This window comes from Anguilla rostrata, chromosome 10 (assembly GCF_018555375.3).
Source record: "Anguilla rostrata isolate EN2019 chromosome 10, ASM1855537v3, whole genome shotgun sequence".
Lineage (NCBI taxonomy): Eukaryota > Metazoa > Chordata > Actinopteri > Anguilliformes > Anguillidae > Anguilla > Anguilla rostrata.
In genome coordinates, this window is record NC_057942.1 from 25,213,241 (window position 1) to 25,232,110 (window position 18,870).

The window sequence follows — 18,870 nt, forward strand, 5'->3', positions numbered from 1 at the left end:
GTTAAGAAAATGGCAAGTATTGCTGGGCTGAATGGCCTGTCATCATTATGTTAGCACTACTCATGCAAATAATATGCTTTGCAATCTTTCAGGACCACGGTACTGGGCAGCGACTAGGATTAGGATTCATACTGAACCCTTTATAAGCAGTGGCATTTAAGTTAGTTCAATTAGGTACATAAAATGAATATACTGTTGTACAAAAAAGGCATACACATTATTAAATAAAAATGCTTAAGAATTGGCACTTTTCTCAAATAGTATCTGTGACCCAAATCTTAAATATGCATCACATATCCCTTCCTGTATAGAAAATTCCTGCACAACATTTCAGGAAAATCTGATAATGGAATCTTGTATTTCCATGGAATATTCTAATCTGAAGTATTTCAGAAGATTAATCAAGTGCCATTTTTTGTAAGGACAATCTTCTGAACATAAACAGCATGTGACACAGTTAAGTAGGGTACTTGAATGAGTACAGACTAGTTTTCCTGACCACCCAGAAATTTAAAACTCAGTAATTTAAGTAAAAATTAGCCTTGTATTTTCATGTGTTTTTTTCCAGGTCATTTTTTCAGTCATTTTTGCACATTTTCATCTTGTCTGAATTCACTTAGCCATTACCTTCCTTGCCTTATAAAGTATATATGTGCAAGTGTTTTTGGGGTTTGTAAATACAGCCTTGTTCCAAAAGGGTATTGTCCAATGAGTGCTGTCCTGAAGCTCACATGTCTATGAATATTAAAGAGGGGATGGGGCTAAAATACATTGCCTTCATTTAATGCTCACTGATCAACAAAATCCATGGCATTCACAACACAGTTCATGGTATCGTCCTCTACTGACTATATTGGAAAACTGATATCCATGGTGCAGTGCAAATAGAACATAGTAGTCTGCAGTAATGAACCCTATTACATCATATACCCCTTATTTGGTTTACATTTACATTTTAGACATTTAGCTGAGACTCTATTTCAAGAGTGACATATAGCTTACTTTTTAAACATACAAGCTATAGATGCATCTTGATATTTACTAAAGTGTTCACCCCCAGCTGGAAATCATACCTGCAGCCTCCAAGTTATAATCTTCTATCATAACAAATTCCATTACCAGGATACTATACTACAAAATCTATTCATAGATTCAAATACTTCTTCCTTTGCCAGGATTTTGTTAATCAGACAAAAAAACAACAAAATGAAGGAAGATTGCTTTTGGGGAACCCGTTAGGACAGAAGAACAGAATATGTCTCTGAAGACAGAAAATCAGACAGTTTACTTGCAACAGTTGGGGTAGACGACGTCAGCGAAAAACTCCATCCCCACAATGGCAAAGGAGTAGTAGAAGATGATAAGAGTCAGTCCCAAACTAAAAAGGAAAATACACTCAGAATTGCACTCACCCATTGCTTGCAAGCACACAACATAAGTAGTAATACTGTCCCAGTTAGAGCCCTGCAACAGGACTGGGATTCCTCGGGACCCACAGGACCCAACATAACTGTTGTGGTCGCGGGACATTTACTCTGATCTGGGCGAGGGCAGGCAGTCAGAAACAAGTTTATGGGATTGTAGTTTATTATAATCGATTCTGGGTAAATTCTGGTTGTATTCTGCTGAGATAAAAAATTCCCTACTACAGGGGTTCCTTCAGTCATTGCTATTTTGTAAAAAGCTAGCCAAGTTACTGTAGTTGATTATAACCAGAGGGATTCCGCACTGGGTAGTTTTTTTAATTGTGTTATTTATTCAACGCTTAATGTTAGATAGTGAAAAGAGCCTAATTTACTTGTTTTTTTTTTCATCTCCGGTTTCAACCGGTTGCTAGATTTCCGAAGCCACCTGCACATTTTTAACTTGTGTCTGGGTGCCTCTGTCTCAGCAGTAACTTACTCTAGACACAGGGAGAGAGAGGGTGATAGTTAGGGGGTAAAAATGTGGCCAAAGCTGTGTGAGGGTTGCTGGATGATCACGCTTCTGGAAAGCAATTTCCAGGGCGAGTTCATCCGCCACCGTTGCCGACTGGTTGAGCACCTTGAGAGCAAGATTCTTGATCTTGAGGGCCAGCTTAACAGAGTTTTGGGAACTGAGTAGCATGTCCTTTAAGGAATTGGTGTGTATGCCACAGCTGGGGAGGGGGGAGAGACAGTTAGGTGACAGTGGGGTGGCAGCCGCAGAAAAGGGTGTGCCCACCACACAAGGGCGACATCTCCAGAGGTTGTGGTGTCCAACCGATTCCAGCCTTTGCAGGAATTGGATCTGGCTCTTGACACTGAGTGGGAAGACTGATGAGCCACTGGGCACCCAGGTGGCCACCACATCCAGGAAAAAGGGAGTTGGTATTAGTGGGGGACTCAATTATTAGGGAGTAGACTGCATAGTCTGTTCGTATGAAAAGGAATCCCCTAGGGTGTGTTGTCTTCCTCGTGCCCAGGGAGGAGATCTCCTGGAGTGTGCAGACAAGCTCTTGACCAGAGCGGGGAGGGATCCGTAGGAACCAATGACATAGGTAAGGGTAGGTTTCAGGTTCTGTGGGACAAATTTGTGGAGCTAGCAGAAAAGATTAGGAGCAGAACATCCACAGTAGTTTTTTTCTAAAATGCTACCGGTACCATGTGCAAGTAGAGGAAAGCAACATTTCATTTGGAGGTTTAACACGTGGCTACAAACATGGTGTAGGAAAGAGGGGTACAGGGGCACTGGGACTACTTCTGGGACGGGGTGACCTGTGCAAGCGCGACAGGCTGCACCTGAACTGGAGGGGAACTGATGCACTGGGCCTGCATATGCTTAAATTAGCACAGGATTATATAAACTAGGGACTTGGGGGGCAGGGAGGTCAAAAAAGGGTAGGGAAGTGCAGACTGCCAGGATGGAAGCTGTCAGGGCTTCCTATAATAGTGTAAACACTAATTAAGTCTTTTTAAAGCAAGGTTGTAGTAAGGGTGGCTTAGGACAACGGGGGGTGAGGGAACGGAGGAGGAAGTGTAGAAGTAATAATCTGAAATGTCTATGTTTAAATGTTAGAAGTATAAACAGTACATTTTTGGAACTTGAGGCTGCTATGAATAGTGGGGGCTATGACATAGTTAGGATTACAGAGACATGGCTTGGGGAGTAGAATGGGGATGAATATAAAATAGAGGGATACAAACTCATTAGGTTTTCAATAGGTCCATTAAGAGAAGTGCCAGTGTAGTACATTAAAAATTTTTTTTAATGTACTGAAAATTCCCGAAATTGACTCCTGCCTAGGGGGGATATTTGGATAAAGCTCATAGGGAAAGATGAAAAGGGCCTTACAGTAGGTGTATGTTACCAGCCACCAGCTCAGCTTCAGACAGTAGTGTGAACTCAATGTTCTTTCAAAACATAAAACAAGCTTGTCAGGAATTTGAGACAATTAATATGGGTGACTTCAATGACCCTGCTATTGATTGGAAATTGTTGACAAGACAAGGAAAAGGTAAGAAAGAATTTTTTAGATGTTATAAATGACCTTTTTGGCACAGTACGTCTATCAGCCTACAAGAGGGAAATTCTGATCTGGTGCTATGTAATGATCTGGACAGAATTTGTAGCATAGAGGTAATTGATTCATTTGGGACCAATGATCATTCTGCAATTATATATGATGTATTAAGGCATATTAACAAAGCCTCCTCGATGGCCAGATTTGTTTTATTTTAGATGAGCCAATTTCAACAGGATGCAAAAAAATTTAAGTAATACTGATAGGGTGTAACTTATTAACTGCAAGACTGTGAATGAAAAGTGGGACAGGTTCAAAAGGTTTGGTCCTCAGGCCCAATGAAAATGTATTCCGAAGGTAAGGAAAAGTAAGTTGAAGAAGTGTCTCCTCTGTAGATGAACTAAGCCATACGGGAGAGTTTGAGAGGAGAAAAAAACTGTATAAGATACATAAAAATGACAGCACAGAGTAATAAGGCTGATTACTGTAATATGCGTGCTAACGTTAAAAAAGAACTACGGGAAATCAAGTGGCTCTTTGAAAGGCGTTTCTTTCAATTCTATAGTAGAAAAAGGAAAGTCAAAAAGGATATCAGGCGCACAGGAATAAAGGAGCATTGCTTTCTAAAAATAAAGATATTGCTGATGCCTTAAAGGTGCAGTGTGTCGAATTTAGTGGCATCTAGCGGACTTGGGAGAAATGGAATATAATATTCATAAGTATGTATTAATTAGTGTATAATCCCATGAAAATAAGAATCGTTGTGTTATCGTTATCTGAGAATGAGCCCTTTATATCTACATAGGGAGCGGGTTCTCTTCCACGGAGGCCGCCATGTTGCACCGCCATGTTTCTACAGTAGCCCAGAACGGACAAACGGCTCTAGAGAGGGCCTTTTGCGTTCTTTTTTTTTTTTGCATTTTTAATTTTGGTTGGTGGCACAAATGCACCGGTTGGAAGACGAAGAAGAAGAAAGAAGGGACTGAGTGGTCATATATTGTCTTGGACAATCCGTTTGTGAAATATACGCGCATTTGTGATGCCTGGGTACCTTCCAAAATAGCTGTGCGTAATACCACACGTGTTGTTTACGGCATTGTCGCCCTTTTTAGTACAGTCTGGCTTGATTGACAATCCATTTATTCAGTAGGTGAGAGTATAAGCTTTCTAACGATGTATAACATGTCTAATTTTGCTTTTGGAATAGCATTTTATTGGTCAGCGTAATCAAAAGTTTTGTTATCGCATTCACTCTGCGGTAGCAGTAAAAGATGCTGCACCTAACAAAACGTTGTCAATGATTTTTCGTAATTTCTTGGAAAATACTGGTATTATTGAGGACTTCTGGTCATAGCTAAGCCATATGTTTGCTGATATACCTAGCTGACATCGTTTTCTGGTGTAAGACAGAAGCGGATAGAAATGTATCATTGATTTACTGTCTCTGTCTCTATCTATTGAAAACAGATAAGATTTCATCATTGCTATGTAAGTATTACTGCTCAAAATATTTTGGTTATATACGTTATTTTTGAAATTGAGTGTCTTTAAATAGGTTAGTGGTATTTTATAATGAGGATATTTCACACTAATGTAGGCTAAGCATTAGTTAATAGTGTAATAGTTATTGTGACGCATCATGATTTACCATGCACGTTAGCAATAAAATGCTACAACAATGCGGAACCATTAACAATCATAATCGCTACCTTACTTGAAAGCTATGATCTATAGTTTTACAGACTAAATAACTAAATACAATTTATAAATCTATCAAGGAACCTCATCACTTGACACTTGGCTACTCGATGCTGTGTTGGGCTGAATGGCCTGTTCTCGTCATTATGTTGTGTTATGTTAAGTGTGTTAATACATTATTTTAAAAGCTATAAATTAGCTATAAAAACAAGCTTAATCAGGCATGTAAGATGCAATCATCTAGTTTTCAAATAGCATTCATCATTAAATCTGATCAAAAACCCAGTTAGTTCAATTTCCAACCACTAAGTATCATGTACATAATTCATTTAATCTAAGGACTTTGTTAAATCATATTTGCCTGTTTGAATCGCAATGAGTCATGATGTCATGAGTGAGGCTGCCAGTTCAGTTTTAAAGGACCATACCAGTGTTACTACATGTCATTGTCCATTGTCAACATCGGCCACATAGATACCTCAAAAATAAAGCAATTTTGGGAAAAATGGTTGAGGTTTATGTAAACTATGTGGCCGATGTTGACGACGGACAATGGTAGTAACATTGGTATGGTCCTTTAAATGCATTTTAAAAATGCGTTTGTTTAGGTTTACTGCTGATTTAAACATTAGATCTAAACAATGTTTAGGGGCTGCACATTGTTTTGGTCAGCCTTATTGGCTCATTGTTGCCATGCTTTTTGTGTTTGTATCTATTTTTTTAAAATAAAGAGAAACAACGCACTCTCATTCTCGTATTCGGCCTCTGTGCCTATTCGGCCTATTTCTGCTCAGTACACATTTTTATATTTTCATTAAAATGACTAAATATGCATCTCCTTTAAGTTCGTGGAATGGGAATAAGCAAAATGATAGATCAATCAACAGAAAATAGTGGTGCGGGTGGTTGACAAAAACGATTTTAAAGCTTTGACGGCTGTGGGGACAGCGACGGTGACCAAAAAATCTGTGCTCTTTTGCGCATGCGTGAACGTGATCCTTCTGCCGCCATAGCCTGCTGATCTACTATGGGAAAAACACTACTTTCACATTGTCTGTACAACATGTGGTTTAAGTGTATTTTCCTTCTTTTTTTGAGTTTTGAAATAAATATTGTTTTACAATAGACGATGACACTATACTCTCAACTTTTTCAGAGCACATTTTTCAAAGACACTAGCTAATTTAATTAATTTTCCCATTTTTTCAAAACCATCTGTTCCTCAAGATGAGATTGTCGAATATTCCGGTTGTTAGTCCTAAGGAATCGCTTAGTGACTTTTATATCTGTGGCTACAGCATTAACACCAATTTATTTCCGGTCACCACAGCTGTCCTCAGAGCCGTTGATGCTTAACCCATTTAAGCCTGCGGGCAACTAAAGTTGGCAAAGTCTCTACCACTCTTTTTCTATCTGTGATTTTTTTTTGTGCAAATTATTATATGTAAGAAATCTCTGAGAAAAATCTGGGCATTAATGGGTTAAAGTCCCTAAACTCTGCCGGAGTTGGCAGGAAAAGAACAGAACCTCCGCGGGAGCGGGTGGGAATAGTAAGAAATGTTTTTGATGTGGGTGGGAATGGGATTTTTTTTTTTTATGTAAAAAGCCCCACGCAGGCCTCTAGTCCCAGGCTTTCTGCACACATCAGGTCCTTTTACCTGGCCATCCTGGGGAACAACTCAAACATGGTGTCCAGGACATTGCGGTATCTCTGCTTGATTTTGAAAAGCCTAGGAAAGAAGAAAAGAAGCAATTAGGCTGTTGGCATAGGTAACACTGTCCTGAGAAGCTGTTTACACTGTGATGCTTCCTTCTGAAGACTGAGGGTATTTTGCAACTGGAGATGTCTGGAGGCTCTTGCTTGTCACCTTTTCATACAAGTAAAAAGCATCCCAGATTTAATAGCGTGAACCTCCACGCTCGTTATGCTCTCCCAGTGAAACTCCTCGCTGTCAGGTGAAAAGAAGCGGCTAGCGACTCCACATGTATCAGAGGAGGCATGTGGTAGTCTACACCCTCCCCAGACCGACAGAGGATAGCACATCGACCAGGACTATGATACACATGGGGAATTGGTATAATGACTAAAAAATTGGGGAGAAAATGAAAAAAAAAAAAGCATCCCAGATTTAACCAGTATGAAAACAACTATTTTTAGACCAAGAAATAAACCTAGGAATGACACATTTGTTTATTACCCTGGTTAAAACCTTCCGATAATAATGATCAATTATTGCATGCAGACTATTTTGCGGGAGTAGGTTTGGCTACTCAAAGCAGAATGAGATGGTAAACTTGTCATAGTTTTCTAAAGTAAAAATGACAATCAGCACAGGACAGTTGTAACCCCCAGTAGGGAAGGGCTGGTTTCCACTGTTAAAATAAACTTTGCAGGGAACACCAAACCAGAAAAGTGCAACTACATCCATTATAGCAACTACAGTCAGAATCTCAGGAGAATTGTGTGTCATAAAGCATAATGAGTTTGTCTGACAGCACTATCAATGTGAAACAAAACAAAGTATATTTGTAAACTCAGTTTCCAAACAGATCTTCAAATGTGACCAGTCTGAAAATAGCCCGAGAGCTGTTTGTCGTGGTCAGGCCAGGTGGCGCTCAGATTTACCGCAGCAGCTGAAGGGGACGTAGCACTACAATAAAGTAGAAGGGCTCCATGTTGAAGGCCAAGGCAATCAGACCCAAAAAGGCAGAGAAAGTGACGGAGAAATCAAACCTGGACAAGAAGAGGAGAGGTCCACTGGTATTACTGTAGATTAATTATTACAGGGCTCTAGCCCAAGCAATTTATCCACTTTAAAAAAAAAAGCTAGTCACATTCAGAGATTTTCATATTACTGTATTTCAACGAAGTATCAGGTATTGGAATTTGGAACACGTTAGATAACTGTCAACTTTCCCAACACAGCAGAAAAAAATTGTTATTGTAGATTTTAGAAGAAACTCACAGGTTCCATCCTGAGCTGAAGTAAGCTAATGGTCCCAAGCCTGTAATTTTCAAAAGCATCTCCACTCCATAAACTGGATAACAGAGAGACAGGGAGAGAGACATCTTCTGTTGACTCAAATTTATAGTCTAGGATGAGGACACACTTTATTTTGTACCATTATATTGCGAACTACCACAGAACAATAAATCAAATCAACCAACACTCTTATCCAATTCAAGGGTATATGATATTCAGCCAAGCTAGACTTCAGTCTTTTCAGACTCAATCAAACAAACCTTAATTGTGATAAAGACTGAGAAATCCAAGAAACAGGAATAAAATTGTGGTGATGAAAATAGTGGTGCCTGATCTGGAGGTGGGGAGGCTATATGAAAGTACAGAGGTCTTAGCTGTGATATAATCACAATATACTACGGCCTAGAGTGAGTTACTGTTTTAATAAAATGGCTACCAAATATGATAATATAGACAGTGTAAACAAAACACAATTAAAACCATTCTAACAATTTATTAACAATTTCATTACAAGAAAAATCTACAAGAAAGTAGTTCCCGGCTGACCATGTATAGCACCAGGCAGTTGCAATGCAATGTTAGAAAATCTTTTGTACTCCCAAACTAGCTAGCTAGCAAGCTAGCATTACCCTGCGTTCACACAGCGAGCAACTCAGTTGATGGGTTGCTCGAGAGTACTAGGCTGAGGGAGGAGCAAGAGCTTCCCATTTTATCCTCCTAGTGGTTTCCTGCAGCTACACATTTTTGAAGAAAAATAAGGGCATTACACACTGTATCAAAAAGACATTTATAACATAACATAACATGATATAATGACAAGAACAGGCCATTCAGCCCAATGATGCTTGCCATTTTCCTATCTAAATTAGTGCTCTGATTACCTACAGACTAGATAGTGTCTAACACTGTATCAAGCCTAGTCTTGAAAATCCACAGTTTCTGCCTCTACTACATGACCTGGCAGGCTATTCCACACATTGACAACTCTATGTATGAAAAAAATCTTCCTAATGTCTGTATGGAATCTACCTTTTGTTAATTTCCATTTTTGTCCCCTTGTTCTACTAACAGAGCTCAACCTGAAGAATCTCTCGTAGTTCACTTTGTTGATCCCTTTTATGAATTTAAAAGCATCAATCAAATAACCCCTAAGCCTCTTATTAAGCTTGACAAGGCATCTTAAGTCTTTCCTCATAGCTTTTACCTTTCATACCAGGAATCAATTTGGTTGCTCTTCTTTGAATTTTTTCCAGAGCCTCTATATCTTTCTTGTAGTAATGTCCCCAGAACTGCTAACAATACTCTAAGTGTGGTCTAACAAATGTATTAGATAAGATAAGTATAACTTCCTTGGATTTATACTCAATACTTTTGGCTATATATCCCTGCATCCTCTTGGCCTTTTTTACTGCGACAGCACAGTGACTAGAACCAGAAAGGCTTTGATCAACCATTACTCCCAAGTCTTTTTCAAACTGAGCACACTCCAATTTTGTTCCTCCCATAAAGTAATCCTGCCTAATATTTGTATTTCTCACATGCAGAACTTTACATTTGGCTATATTAAATTTCATTTTCCAGGTTTTCGCCCACTTCTGGATTTTATTTAAATCTTCTTGGATTACTTTAGTAGCTTCCAGACTATTAGCTGGGCCTCCCAGTTTTGTATCATCTGCAAGTTTGACTAATGTACTTTCTATGTCCCTGTTGAGGTCATTGATATAAATGAGGAACAGCAGTGGTCCCAACACTGATCCTTGTGGGACTCCACTTCAAACAGCTCCCTGCTCAGATAATACTCCCTCCTACTAGTAATCTTTGTGTTCTACCCTGTAGCCAGTTCCGAATCCAGTCTAAAATACATCCTCTAATTCCTACTGTCTTCATTTTACTAACACGTTTCTCACGTGGTACCTTATCAAATGCCTTTTGACAATCTAAGTAGATAATATCATACGCCTTGCTATAATAAAAACACTTGGTAGCTTCTTCAAAGAATACCAGAGGGTTTGTCAGACATTACCTTCCCTTACGAAAACCAATCCTTAGGATGCTGGCTATCCTTAGGATGTTCCTATTTTCAAGAAATACTTGTCTCTAATGATAGATTCCAGTATTTTACATATTATGCAAGTGAGACCCACAGACCTGTAGTTTCCTGGATCAGTATGGTCCCCTTCCTTACTGTATATATTGGTATTATATTATCTTGCTTCCAGTCCTCAGGTATTTCTCCAGTTTCTAAAGACTGTTTAAAATACCCGCCAGTGGTTTAAAGATCTCACCTAACCCAATAACTATTTAAGGCATCAGCAATATCTTTATTATTACAAGGCAAAGCTCATTCTTCATTCCTGCTTCATCTGACATTCTCCTTCACTTTCCTTTTCCTACTACAGATTGAAATAAATGTTAAGCATTAGTTTTTGCATCTTGGGCAATTTGCCTTTCAAAAAGCATCTTAGCTTCCCGTATTTATTTTTTAACCTTAGTGCTTTCGTTTTTATATATCTTATACAATTTTTTTCCCTCAAATTCTCTAGTATGGCTTTGTTCATCCACTAGGGAGACTGCTTCTTCAACAAAGTACTACTGAGATAGACTGACTGAGATAGCTAATAATAGCCAGCTCTCTAGTAATGTGTGGAACTCAACGTGTTTGGGTGTCAATGAGACAATTTTGGTAAAAGAAGCCAAATGTTGGCATTTCAGCCTTCTGCCTATCCTTTTAACGTTTGTAAGCTTCTCCTCAAGTGCAATGAGTGAACCCAGGCGGAGCTATTATTCATGAAATGGTATCATTCGGTTGGAAAAATAGGTAGAGCCCGAAACTCTGATTAGCTGTAGATGGGCAATGCCCGCGAAAAGATAAACTAAATAAAACTTTTCAGGAAACATTTGTCGCTCAGTTGTACCCAGTTGCTCAGATTTCTGGGTGTCACTCAGCTTCATAGAGAATGAATGGACTTCCGACAACAGGTCAACCAAAAATCGTTCACTGTGTGAATGGCGGTTATAATGAGCTATTAAGAGTTCATGCCTGATTTATCTTTATTTGATTGTGCAACCATGGGAAAACTGTCCAACACCAGTGGGATCACATTGCAAAGGTATACTCATTTTGTTAGGCGGAGAAAGCGACAACCTTCTGCGGTCTCTGAGTTTCGGTCGCCAATAGCTCTGGAGAGAGCTCTCGCACGCGTCCCCCACTTACGGACACATATCACTCTCGCTTCAAGACCCGCATCAGATATTTTCAAATGTTTTCATTTTCTGACAGATGATGATCGTTACGTTACAGTTTTTTTTCTTTTACTTCATTGACTGCTTAGCCGCAGAGTGATAATTTAAATAGACCTGTAAAGAAGCATAAAACGTCATAGCTGTGGTATGTGGTTGTTATAGAAGGGAAAGACGGGAGCCCGCACTCTTAATGAATAGATATAGATGTTTTCAACAAGCAAAATAAATAAAGTAAATTATGTTAGGTAGCTAGTTAAAAGTATGTCAAGCCAGTATTATTTGGGGTTACCAGTCGAAGAAAAGAACCGTTACTTGGCCAAACTCAAATGCGATAACGTTACACTACCAGAAAAACAAGCGACAGAAACAGATAACCGTTGACAGTATTGCACCTTGCAGAGCATCATACATTCCTTGCATAATCCATAACTATTCTGGTTACATGCACATTCTTGTGTAAAAAGTGCACTCCGTCACATTGCTTAAAAACGATGATTACATGAGACACAAAATAGTGCTGGGCAGCATGTGTAGCCAATGCAATTACTATAGGTATCATAACGTTCGTTCAAAACATAGCTATAGCGTATCAACTACTAGCATTGATCTAACGTTTCTGTGTATAATTTATACAATGTTAGCTACGTTTAGCTAGCTAGCTAGCTACAATCAATTTAGTTAGCTAATTGTTCATAACTATTGAAGGCTTGTTACTGGTCAGCTAGCTATTAGCTATCGCTTATCATGAGTTTGTTACCTGAAACAAAGTCAGTGCTGCAGTGAGAGCACCTATTCGACCACCTTCGTTCGACAGACAGGAAAACGTAAACTGATTTGAAACTATATATGAAACAGGTGACATATCGGTAACAACCTGTACCTTGTTAAGTAGGAAAAAATGTCCTTGTTATCCTCCCGTGGTTATTTTTTCAACACATTCACAATTTTTTTTCTGTGCCAGCAAATAAGTCAGAGGTGGTCCAGCGCTAGTTTTTGGTTGCTAAGGGGACGTGTATCCACAACCCTATATAAATGAATGGAACTTAACATAAATTTGCTAGCATAAGTGTCCTGTCTTGCGTATTTGAGGTTAATATGAGAAAGGGTGGTTGCTATCAGCACGTCTAGGAATCCGTACATATTTACTGTTGTAACTCAAGTCGCAGGACGTAAAATAGCCGTTGGGAAAGCAGTTTGAAAGTATGAAGCAACGTCTGCGCCATTGGCTTTAATGGGTCACGATGAGATAATTACGAGCGTGTTGCTTGTCTTAAAGTTGATATAGTAAATAAGGCTGTATTAGTATTACTAAATGTGTATGCATGAAGTTGGTTTATTTATTTATACAGTTTATTATGTGTATTTTTACAGGACTTACATTTTAATAGGTAACGATGTCCAGTTATTTCTCAAAAATACGAAGTAACAATGGGCAAGCACCAGCTATAATAATCGCAGTGATTCAAGTAATTTGTTTCACAATTTCCTAGTGGGGTTACAAAGTTAAATAATGTATTTTTACAATTTTCGAAATGGCATTTGTTCCAGGTTGCACCCCACAGCACAACAACCTGAGCCCAACATCAGTCTGCTCATCTGCTCATAACTTTCACTCTGTTTGTAATCGTTGCCATAACTCGGGCGACATAGCTCAGGAGGTAAGACCGATTGTCTGGCAGTTGGAGGGTTGCCGGTTCAAACCCCACTCTGGGCATGTCGAAGTGTCCTTGAGCAAGACACCTAACCCCTAACCCCTAAATGCTCTGGCGAATGAGAGGCATCAATTGTAAAGCGCTTTGGATAAAAGCGCTATATAAATGCAGTCCATTTACCATTTACCATATCAGCCAGTAAACACGAACCCAATAATAAACAAACACAGAGCGGAGTTAACTTAGGGCCAAGTGCATAACCTTGACAACACGCGTGCGTTTTTTGTATGTGGTTATTATACCATGTATATTAACCAATCAGATTGCGAGAATCGTCATAACTGGTTTATAATCTGTATTTTCATGTGTTTAATGGTTTCAACTGTTTGCTTTAAAAGAGGTTGATTTTTAAAAATAGATTCAATTACAGATTGACAGGTGAATATCATTCAGATGTGTTTAATGATGATTAAGTAGTTCAATAATTTAGCACAACTCATTCATGCATGTACCATAGCTTGAGCCTGGTTCAAATGGTTACAGTAACACTAATGAAGACCACATGTTGAAATGTGTTGCTGCATAGGGTACTGTACCATTCAAAGTGCATGTTGCTTTTACCATTAATTGTTTGTTGGCTCAAGCATTCGGTCATGCTGTGTGGTGCCTCATTGTAATAAATTAATTATCATTATCATAGCGGGCTGTACAAGTCAATGGCCTTGGACTGCCAATTACTACAATGTTCATATAGCATTTAACTTTCATTTCTATATGACACTGCATTGACAGGACAGCCTAAAGCTGCATTTTTCTGTCGAGTTGCGAAATAGTTTGAAAACGATGGCAGCTACTGTAACTTAAATTGTATATCTACAAATCAAGCTAACACTGGGGTCCACTTATAGCTCTGTCATTAAAATACTGTGGGCTGTGGCCATTGTACATTTAAACATTGGACTACTTTTGTAATAAACACAATGGAATTGACCTTTTCCTGGAACTGCTTTATGTCCCCCAATATTTCATTCTCATTTGGTTTTTTTTTTTTGGTTTTTTACACAATATGCAGTGAGCAACACAAGAAAAAGAACAGAATGATGTTCAGAATGATGCACTATTCCTTCATTCGTTAACTTAATTTTTTATATTACATTAAATCTGTAGAAAGTCATTTTGAAGTATCTTAATGTGGTGTCATGCAGCTGTTAGCAATGAATTAAATTTTGCAACAAAAATTTGAAACCCAAACAGGCATACAGCCTAGACCAACCAGAAGAAGCCACTGTGTCAATCACTCGATAAAAAAAACTCATTTTCATACAAAATGTGGAAAGCAGACTTTATATGTGGTGCATTAATCCAGGTCCTGGCCCCCGGCTAATGCTTGTGTTCCAATCATAATTACAGTTCTTTAAGTTTTAACGGTTGTAGATTATTTCAACACTTAATTTCCAATCAGGGATAAGTATGCTGTAATTGCCACATTAGGTCATAAGCGCACATTCATGTTGCAAAGGATGATTCTCAGACAGCAAAGTTGTAAACGGTGAAAGTGTGGACCCTAGACCACTAGAACTAAACCATTTGTGGGCACTCCTACTGTAAACAAATACGCACATCTGCCTGAATTCTGCAGTAGGTCAAAATAGTATCATCACATGGGTGTAAATCATCATCAAATAAAAAATAAAAAACAATACTTATTCATAGATAAAGGGGCTGGTGGTTTCATCTATTAGAAATTAGGTAACATACTTGTTAGGAAGACTATGTAACTCCAGGGTACAAATCGTGACCAGGAGAATCCACCTGTAGAGGAAACATTGACAAACACATTTCTGGTGAGGACTCATTAAAGAAGACTTCTTTTAACAGCTGTTCTATCTCACTATGGATAGTCTGGGACTAAAGTAGGGGGATCAATATAACAGTTTTTCATGCTTTTCCCCATGTTCCCCCAGTTCAAAAAACTTAATTACATCCATAAGCCATTCATATTGTTTCAGTCTCTGCAATCAATTCAGGAGAGTGCAGACAAGCGCACACTGTCATCCCAAGTAAGTAATATCTGCTTTTTTTACAACATGAAACAAGAACAGTTTACCAGAAAAACAAATTCAGAAGAGGGAACACCGAAACATACAGACATGTTTGGCAAGTAAGATTTTGAACAACTGCCTTACAGTGTGATTCAGAACATTATGACTTCAGGGTCATTATTTGCAGACTGCGCTAAAAGCCATTTAACTTGGGCTAGGCAGTCAGAAGCTGCCTGCTTTTCTGTAGATTACTACGCCTCTGTGTCATTTTCCCCTCTTTTGGTAAGAACCACCCCTAGTTTGCTCTGAATTCACAGTTAATGGACTGCTAATAATTCTGAGAGCTAATGGCAAATCTTTGTTATCGTGGTGGGTTCTTGAGGCCAACTTTTTCAGAACTCCTAACACTCAAAATGAAACTGAGTGCCTTTCAAGAGGTTAGTGCTATTCTCTAATGAGGATAATTTAATAAACTGTAGCGTAAGCGTTCATAACTGCTCAGTAAAAGCCGTAAAGCTAGAACATTGCCAGCATTTCCCTGATGGTGGAATATAAGGCATTAATGTCATGGGCATGATAAGATAAGATGGGAAGTACTTATTCAAGTTTACTGTGTATACTGATATATGCTCGATTAATGCAAAATCTTCCATTGACTGATTATAAATAGCAACATTTGTGTTTCACTAGAGAAATGGCAGCCAGCAATCAAGCTGGCTGTGTTCAATCAGCTGAATCTAATCAATTAAATTTGGTTAATTGGTTGATTGAGTAACTGAGGTGGTAAATACTTTTGCACATGGGTGATATGGGTGTTTTATTTTGATTAGATAAATCAAATAATTATTTGAAAACACAGCTTATGTGTGTTCTATTGGCATTCCCACACAATTCTGTAAGTTGATTAGAATTGGTGGGGTGTGTTTCCTTGCCTGTAACGTAAAATGGATTTCTCAAATATCATTTAAACCAGTAAACCAAGGAACATCATACATCACCAAAGAAATCAAAATATCTTTTGACGCTAGATATCTGTATAGCTACTTTGAACATTTATATAATTTTTACCACGGCGCACAGGCACTGGTTTGGTGGGACGCATGCGCAGGTGGTGCTTCGTTTAGTAGGACGCATGCGCAGGTAGTATGGCACAACATTTTTAAGCACAGCTTTATCGCCTAACATTACTTTAGCTAACCCTAACATGTTTGCATTTCGCCTACTTTAGCTAACCTAGTTAGCGTGTACAGATCGCCTACTTTAGTTAACCTAGTTAGCGTGTACGGATGCTATCCTGCACGCATGAGTAGGAGCTAAGGACACACAGCTACAATCCACGGCAAAACTGCCAGTAGAAGATGGAATGAAATCTTTTAACTTTATATATTTTCTGAAACGTTATCGATTCCGCTTGGCCACAGAGCGTGAAACTACGCGATCTGAGCGTATAGTTTCTATGTAAATTACGTCAAAAGGATTGAGCCTTGTTGTTTGCTACCTAAACTTCACAGCACAGTCATTGTCGTTATCATGATTGTAGCATCAAGTGTCTATTTTCAACCAACTACCATATATGAACACGTAAAATCAACCAATATATAATTCATGGGTCTGGACGTTTCGTGCTTGTTTATTTTACATTTTTAAAATATGTATATGTAATGCACATCTGAATATTTGGCAGCCTTGTCTGCATTCCTACAAATATGTTAAGCTATCATGTGAATAATTACAGAAACATTTCTTGTCCAGCCACCACAGAGATTGTGGGTAAAAATCTGTAATGACCCTATGGCTAAAATTCTTCCCTATTGCTTGTTCTATCCGTGTAAAAACTTGAGCACTTGCAGCATAAAAGGCACAATTCTAGTGGCCCCTCATCTGCTGCACTACATACCTAGTTACATGTCTAATACAGAATTATATGAAAACATAAATGAGAGAATTTCAGTTGTTTTGCAGTGACAAGGTGGACAAAATTCCTATGTATCTGTATGAATATTTGGTAGATGTCCTTCATAAAAGTAGAATTTACATTTAATACTCTTGAGAAAATTGGTCATGACTTATGCACTGAAGTGTTCTTAAATGGCCCATCTTACTGTTCAACATGTATGTCTCAACTAAAATCCACACGCCGTTGACAGCAACCACAGCATCTGTTAGGGAAGAGAAGAACTCAACACTGATTTTTGGGTAGAATATCGTAAACATGTGTACTTTCACTGCATTTCATAACTCTCAGAACAAACACCTGTCCTTTTAATTAACAAGGCATGCAGATTTGATGTGGGCATCAGGTCGGTTCGTCACTTTACAACATAAGTACCACTACCACACCATTGTTAAAATATACAATTAATAGTAAACATTCAATCTTAGGAGTTTTCAAATATGGTAATAACTGGGCCACAAAGGAGCTTAAAAACTTATGAATTAATCAAAATTACACTTACACATTGCATACTGAAAAGCTTTGGATTTCACAAGGACATTTATGCCTGTAAAAGAGAGGTAACTTATATGAAAGCTGTATCACAGAAGAGCGTATAAATCCATCACAAAGCACAGTGCGCCGTGTCTAATAATGTTGTTCATTATGTTCAGCAAAAGCTGCATTACAGATACGTGCACAGCATATCACAGACTGGGGCTCCATTACAGGTTTCTTGTAGAAGGAAAGTGGTTTTAACGCCAAACAGAATTTCCCATATGCTCATACATCCTCTACTCCAGCATATTACCAATTCACTAATGCACACTTATGGAAACTGATGGACCATAGGTTTTATGTCCAGACTCCAGAACAGAGAGAGTCACCTTTAAAGATTAGCAAAGCGGTGCGGGGGAGGTCATCAAACCAATGGTCTCCACTACGCCGAGCCTACAACACACACAAAAAACAGACACACTGTCTGAAGTCAGTAGGGGAACATGGAACCATAAGGTAGTGAAAGTGAAAGGCACCCCCAACCCACAATACAAACAAATGCATATTCCATTGCACACATACACACATGCATGCACACAACCAAAAACAAAAGAAGAAAAGTACCTACCTTCCATTTTAGGCCAATCACTTCATAGAATTTATAAAAATCTGTTAGGCTGAAACATAAGACCATAGTGTGAATTATAATGAGACTATATTAATATAACATAGCATAATGATTAGAACAGCCCATTCAGCTCACCATTTTCCTAACTAAATTGTACCTAGTGCTTTGATTACCTACAGACTAGATAGTATCTAACACAAAGAAATTAGCACACATTATTTAATTGAATAGTTTAAACAATGTTATCTACAGAATGGGCATATAGGTTTGACATGATCACAGACTGCTGTACGAAGAAAGTGTACTAACCATGACATAGAAAGTTTGCTTATTGAATCATATAAAAAAAATTTTTTAAAAGACGGCAATAAAAAGAAACAGTTATACTTTGGAGCCTAGAACGTGCGAACCCTTATGGACAATCAATCCAGTGATCGACCCAAAAGGCAAACTGCTATAATCGCCAGGGAGCTAAGGAGATTTGGGATTGACATCGCTGCACTCTCTGAAACCCGACTAGCTGATGAAGGGCAGCTGAAGGAGGAGAAAGGTGGATACACCTTCTTCTGGAAAGGAAAACCAGCTGATGAGCCAAGGATCCATAGTGTGGGTTTTGCCATTAAGAACAGCCTCATCAGCCACCTCTCCGAACTCCCTGTGGGCGTAAATGAACGCCTAATGACCATACGCCTGATGCTTGCATGCAACCAA

At 38.6% G+C, this 18,870-nt stretch overlaps 1 protein-coding gene across 7 annotated transcripts in view; it reads right to left on the reverse strand.

Annotated features, from left to right (window-relative positions):
* Positions 1 to 18,870, reverse strand: part of LOC135233784 (two pore channel protein 1-like) — a 134,712-nt gene that overhangs the window by 22,793 nt on the left and 93,049 nt on the right. For all 7 annotated transcript variants that reach the window (XR_010323936.1, XM_064297665.1, XM_064297664.1 and 4 more), the window contains exons 13-21: positions 18,160 to 18,208; positions 17,921 to 17,984; positions 17,557 to 17,601; positions 17,203 to 17,259; positions 14,817 to 14,870; positions 8,146 to 8,218; positions 7,806 to 7,913; positions 6,838 to 6,909; positions 1,289 to 1,378 (exon numbers count right to left, since the gene is read on the reverse strand). Coding sequence is in view for 6 of the 7 variants with exons in the window: in XM_064297665.1 (XP_064153735.1) it covers positions 1,289 to 1,378; positions 6,838 to 6,909; positions 7,806 to 7,913; positions 8,146 to 8,218; positions 14,817 to 14,870; positions 17,203 to 17,259; positions 17,557 to 17,601; positions 17,921 to 17,984; positions 18,160 to 18,208 (612 nt within the window). In the remaining variant the exon portion in view is untranslated. The remainder of the gene's footprint in view (positions 1 to 1,288; positions 1,379 to 6,837; positions 6,910 to 7,805; positions 7,914 to 8,145; positions 8,219 to 14,816; positions 14,871 to 17,202; positions 17,260 to 17,556; positions 17,602 to 17,920; positions 17,985 to 18,159; positions 18,209 to 18,870) is intronic.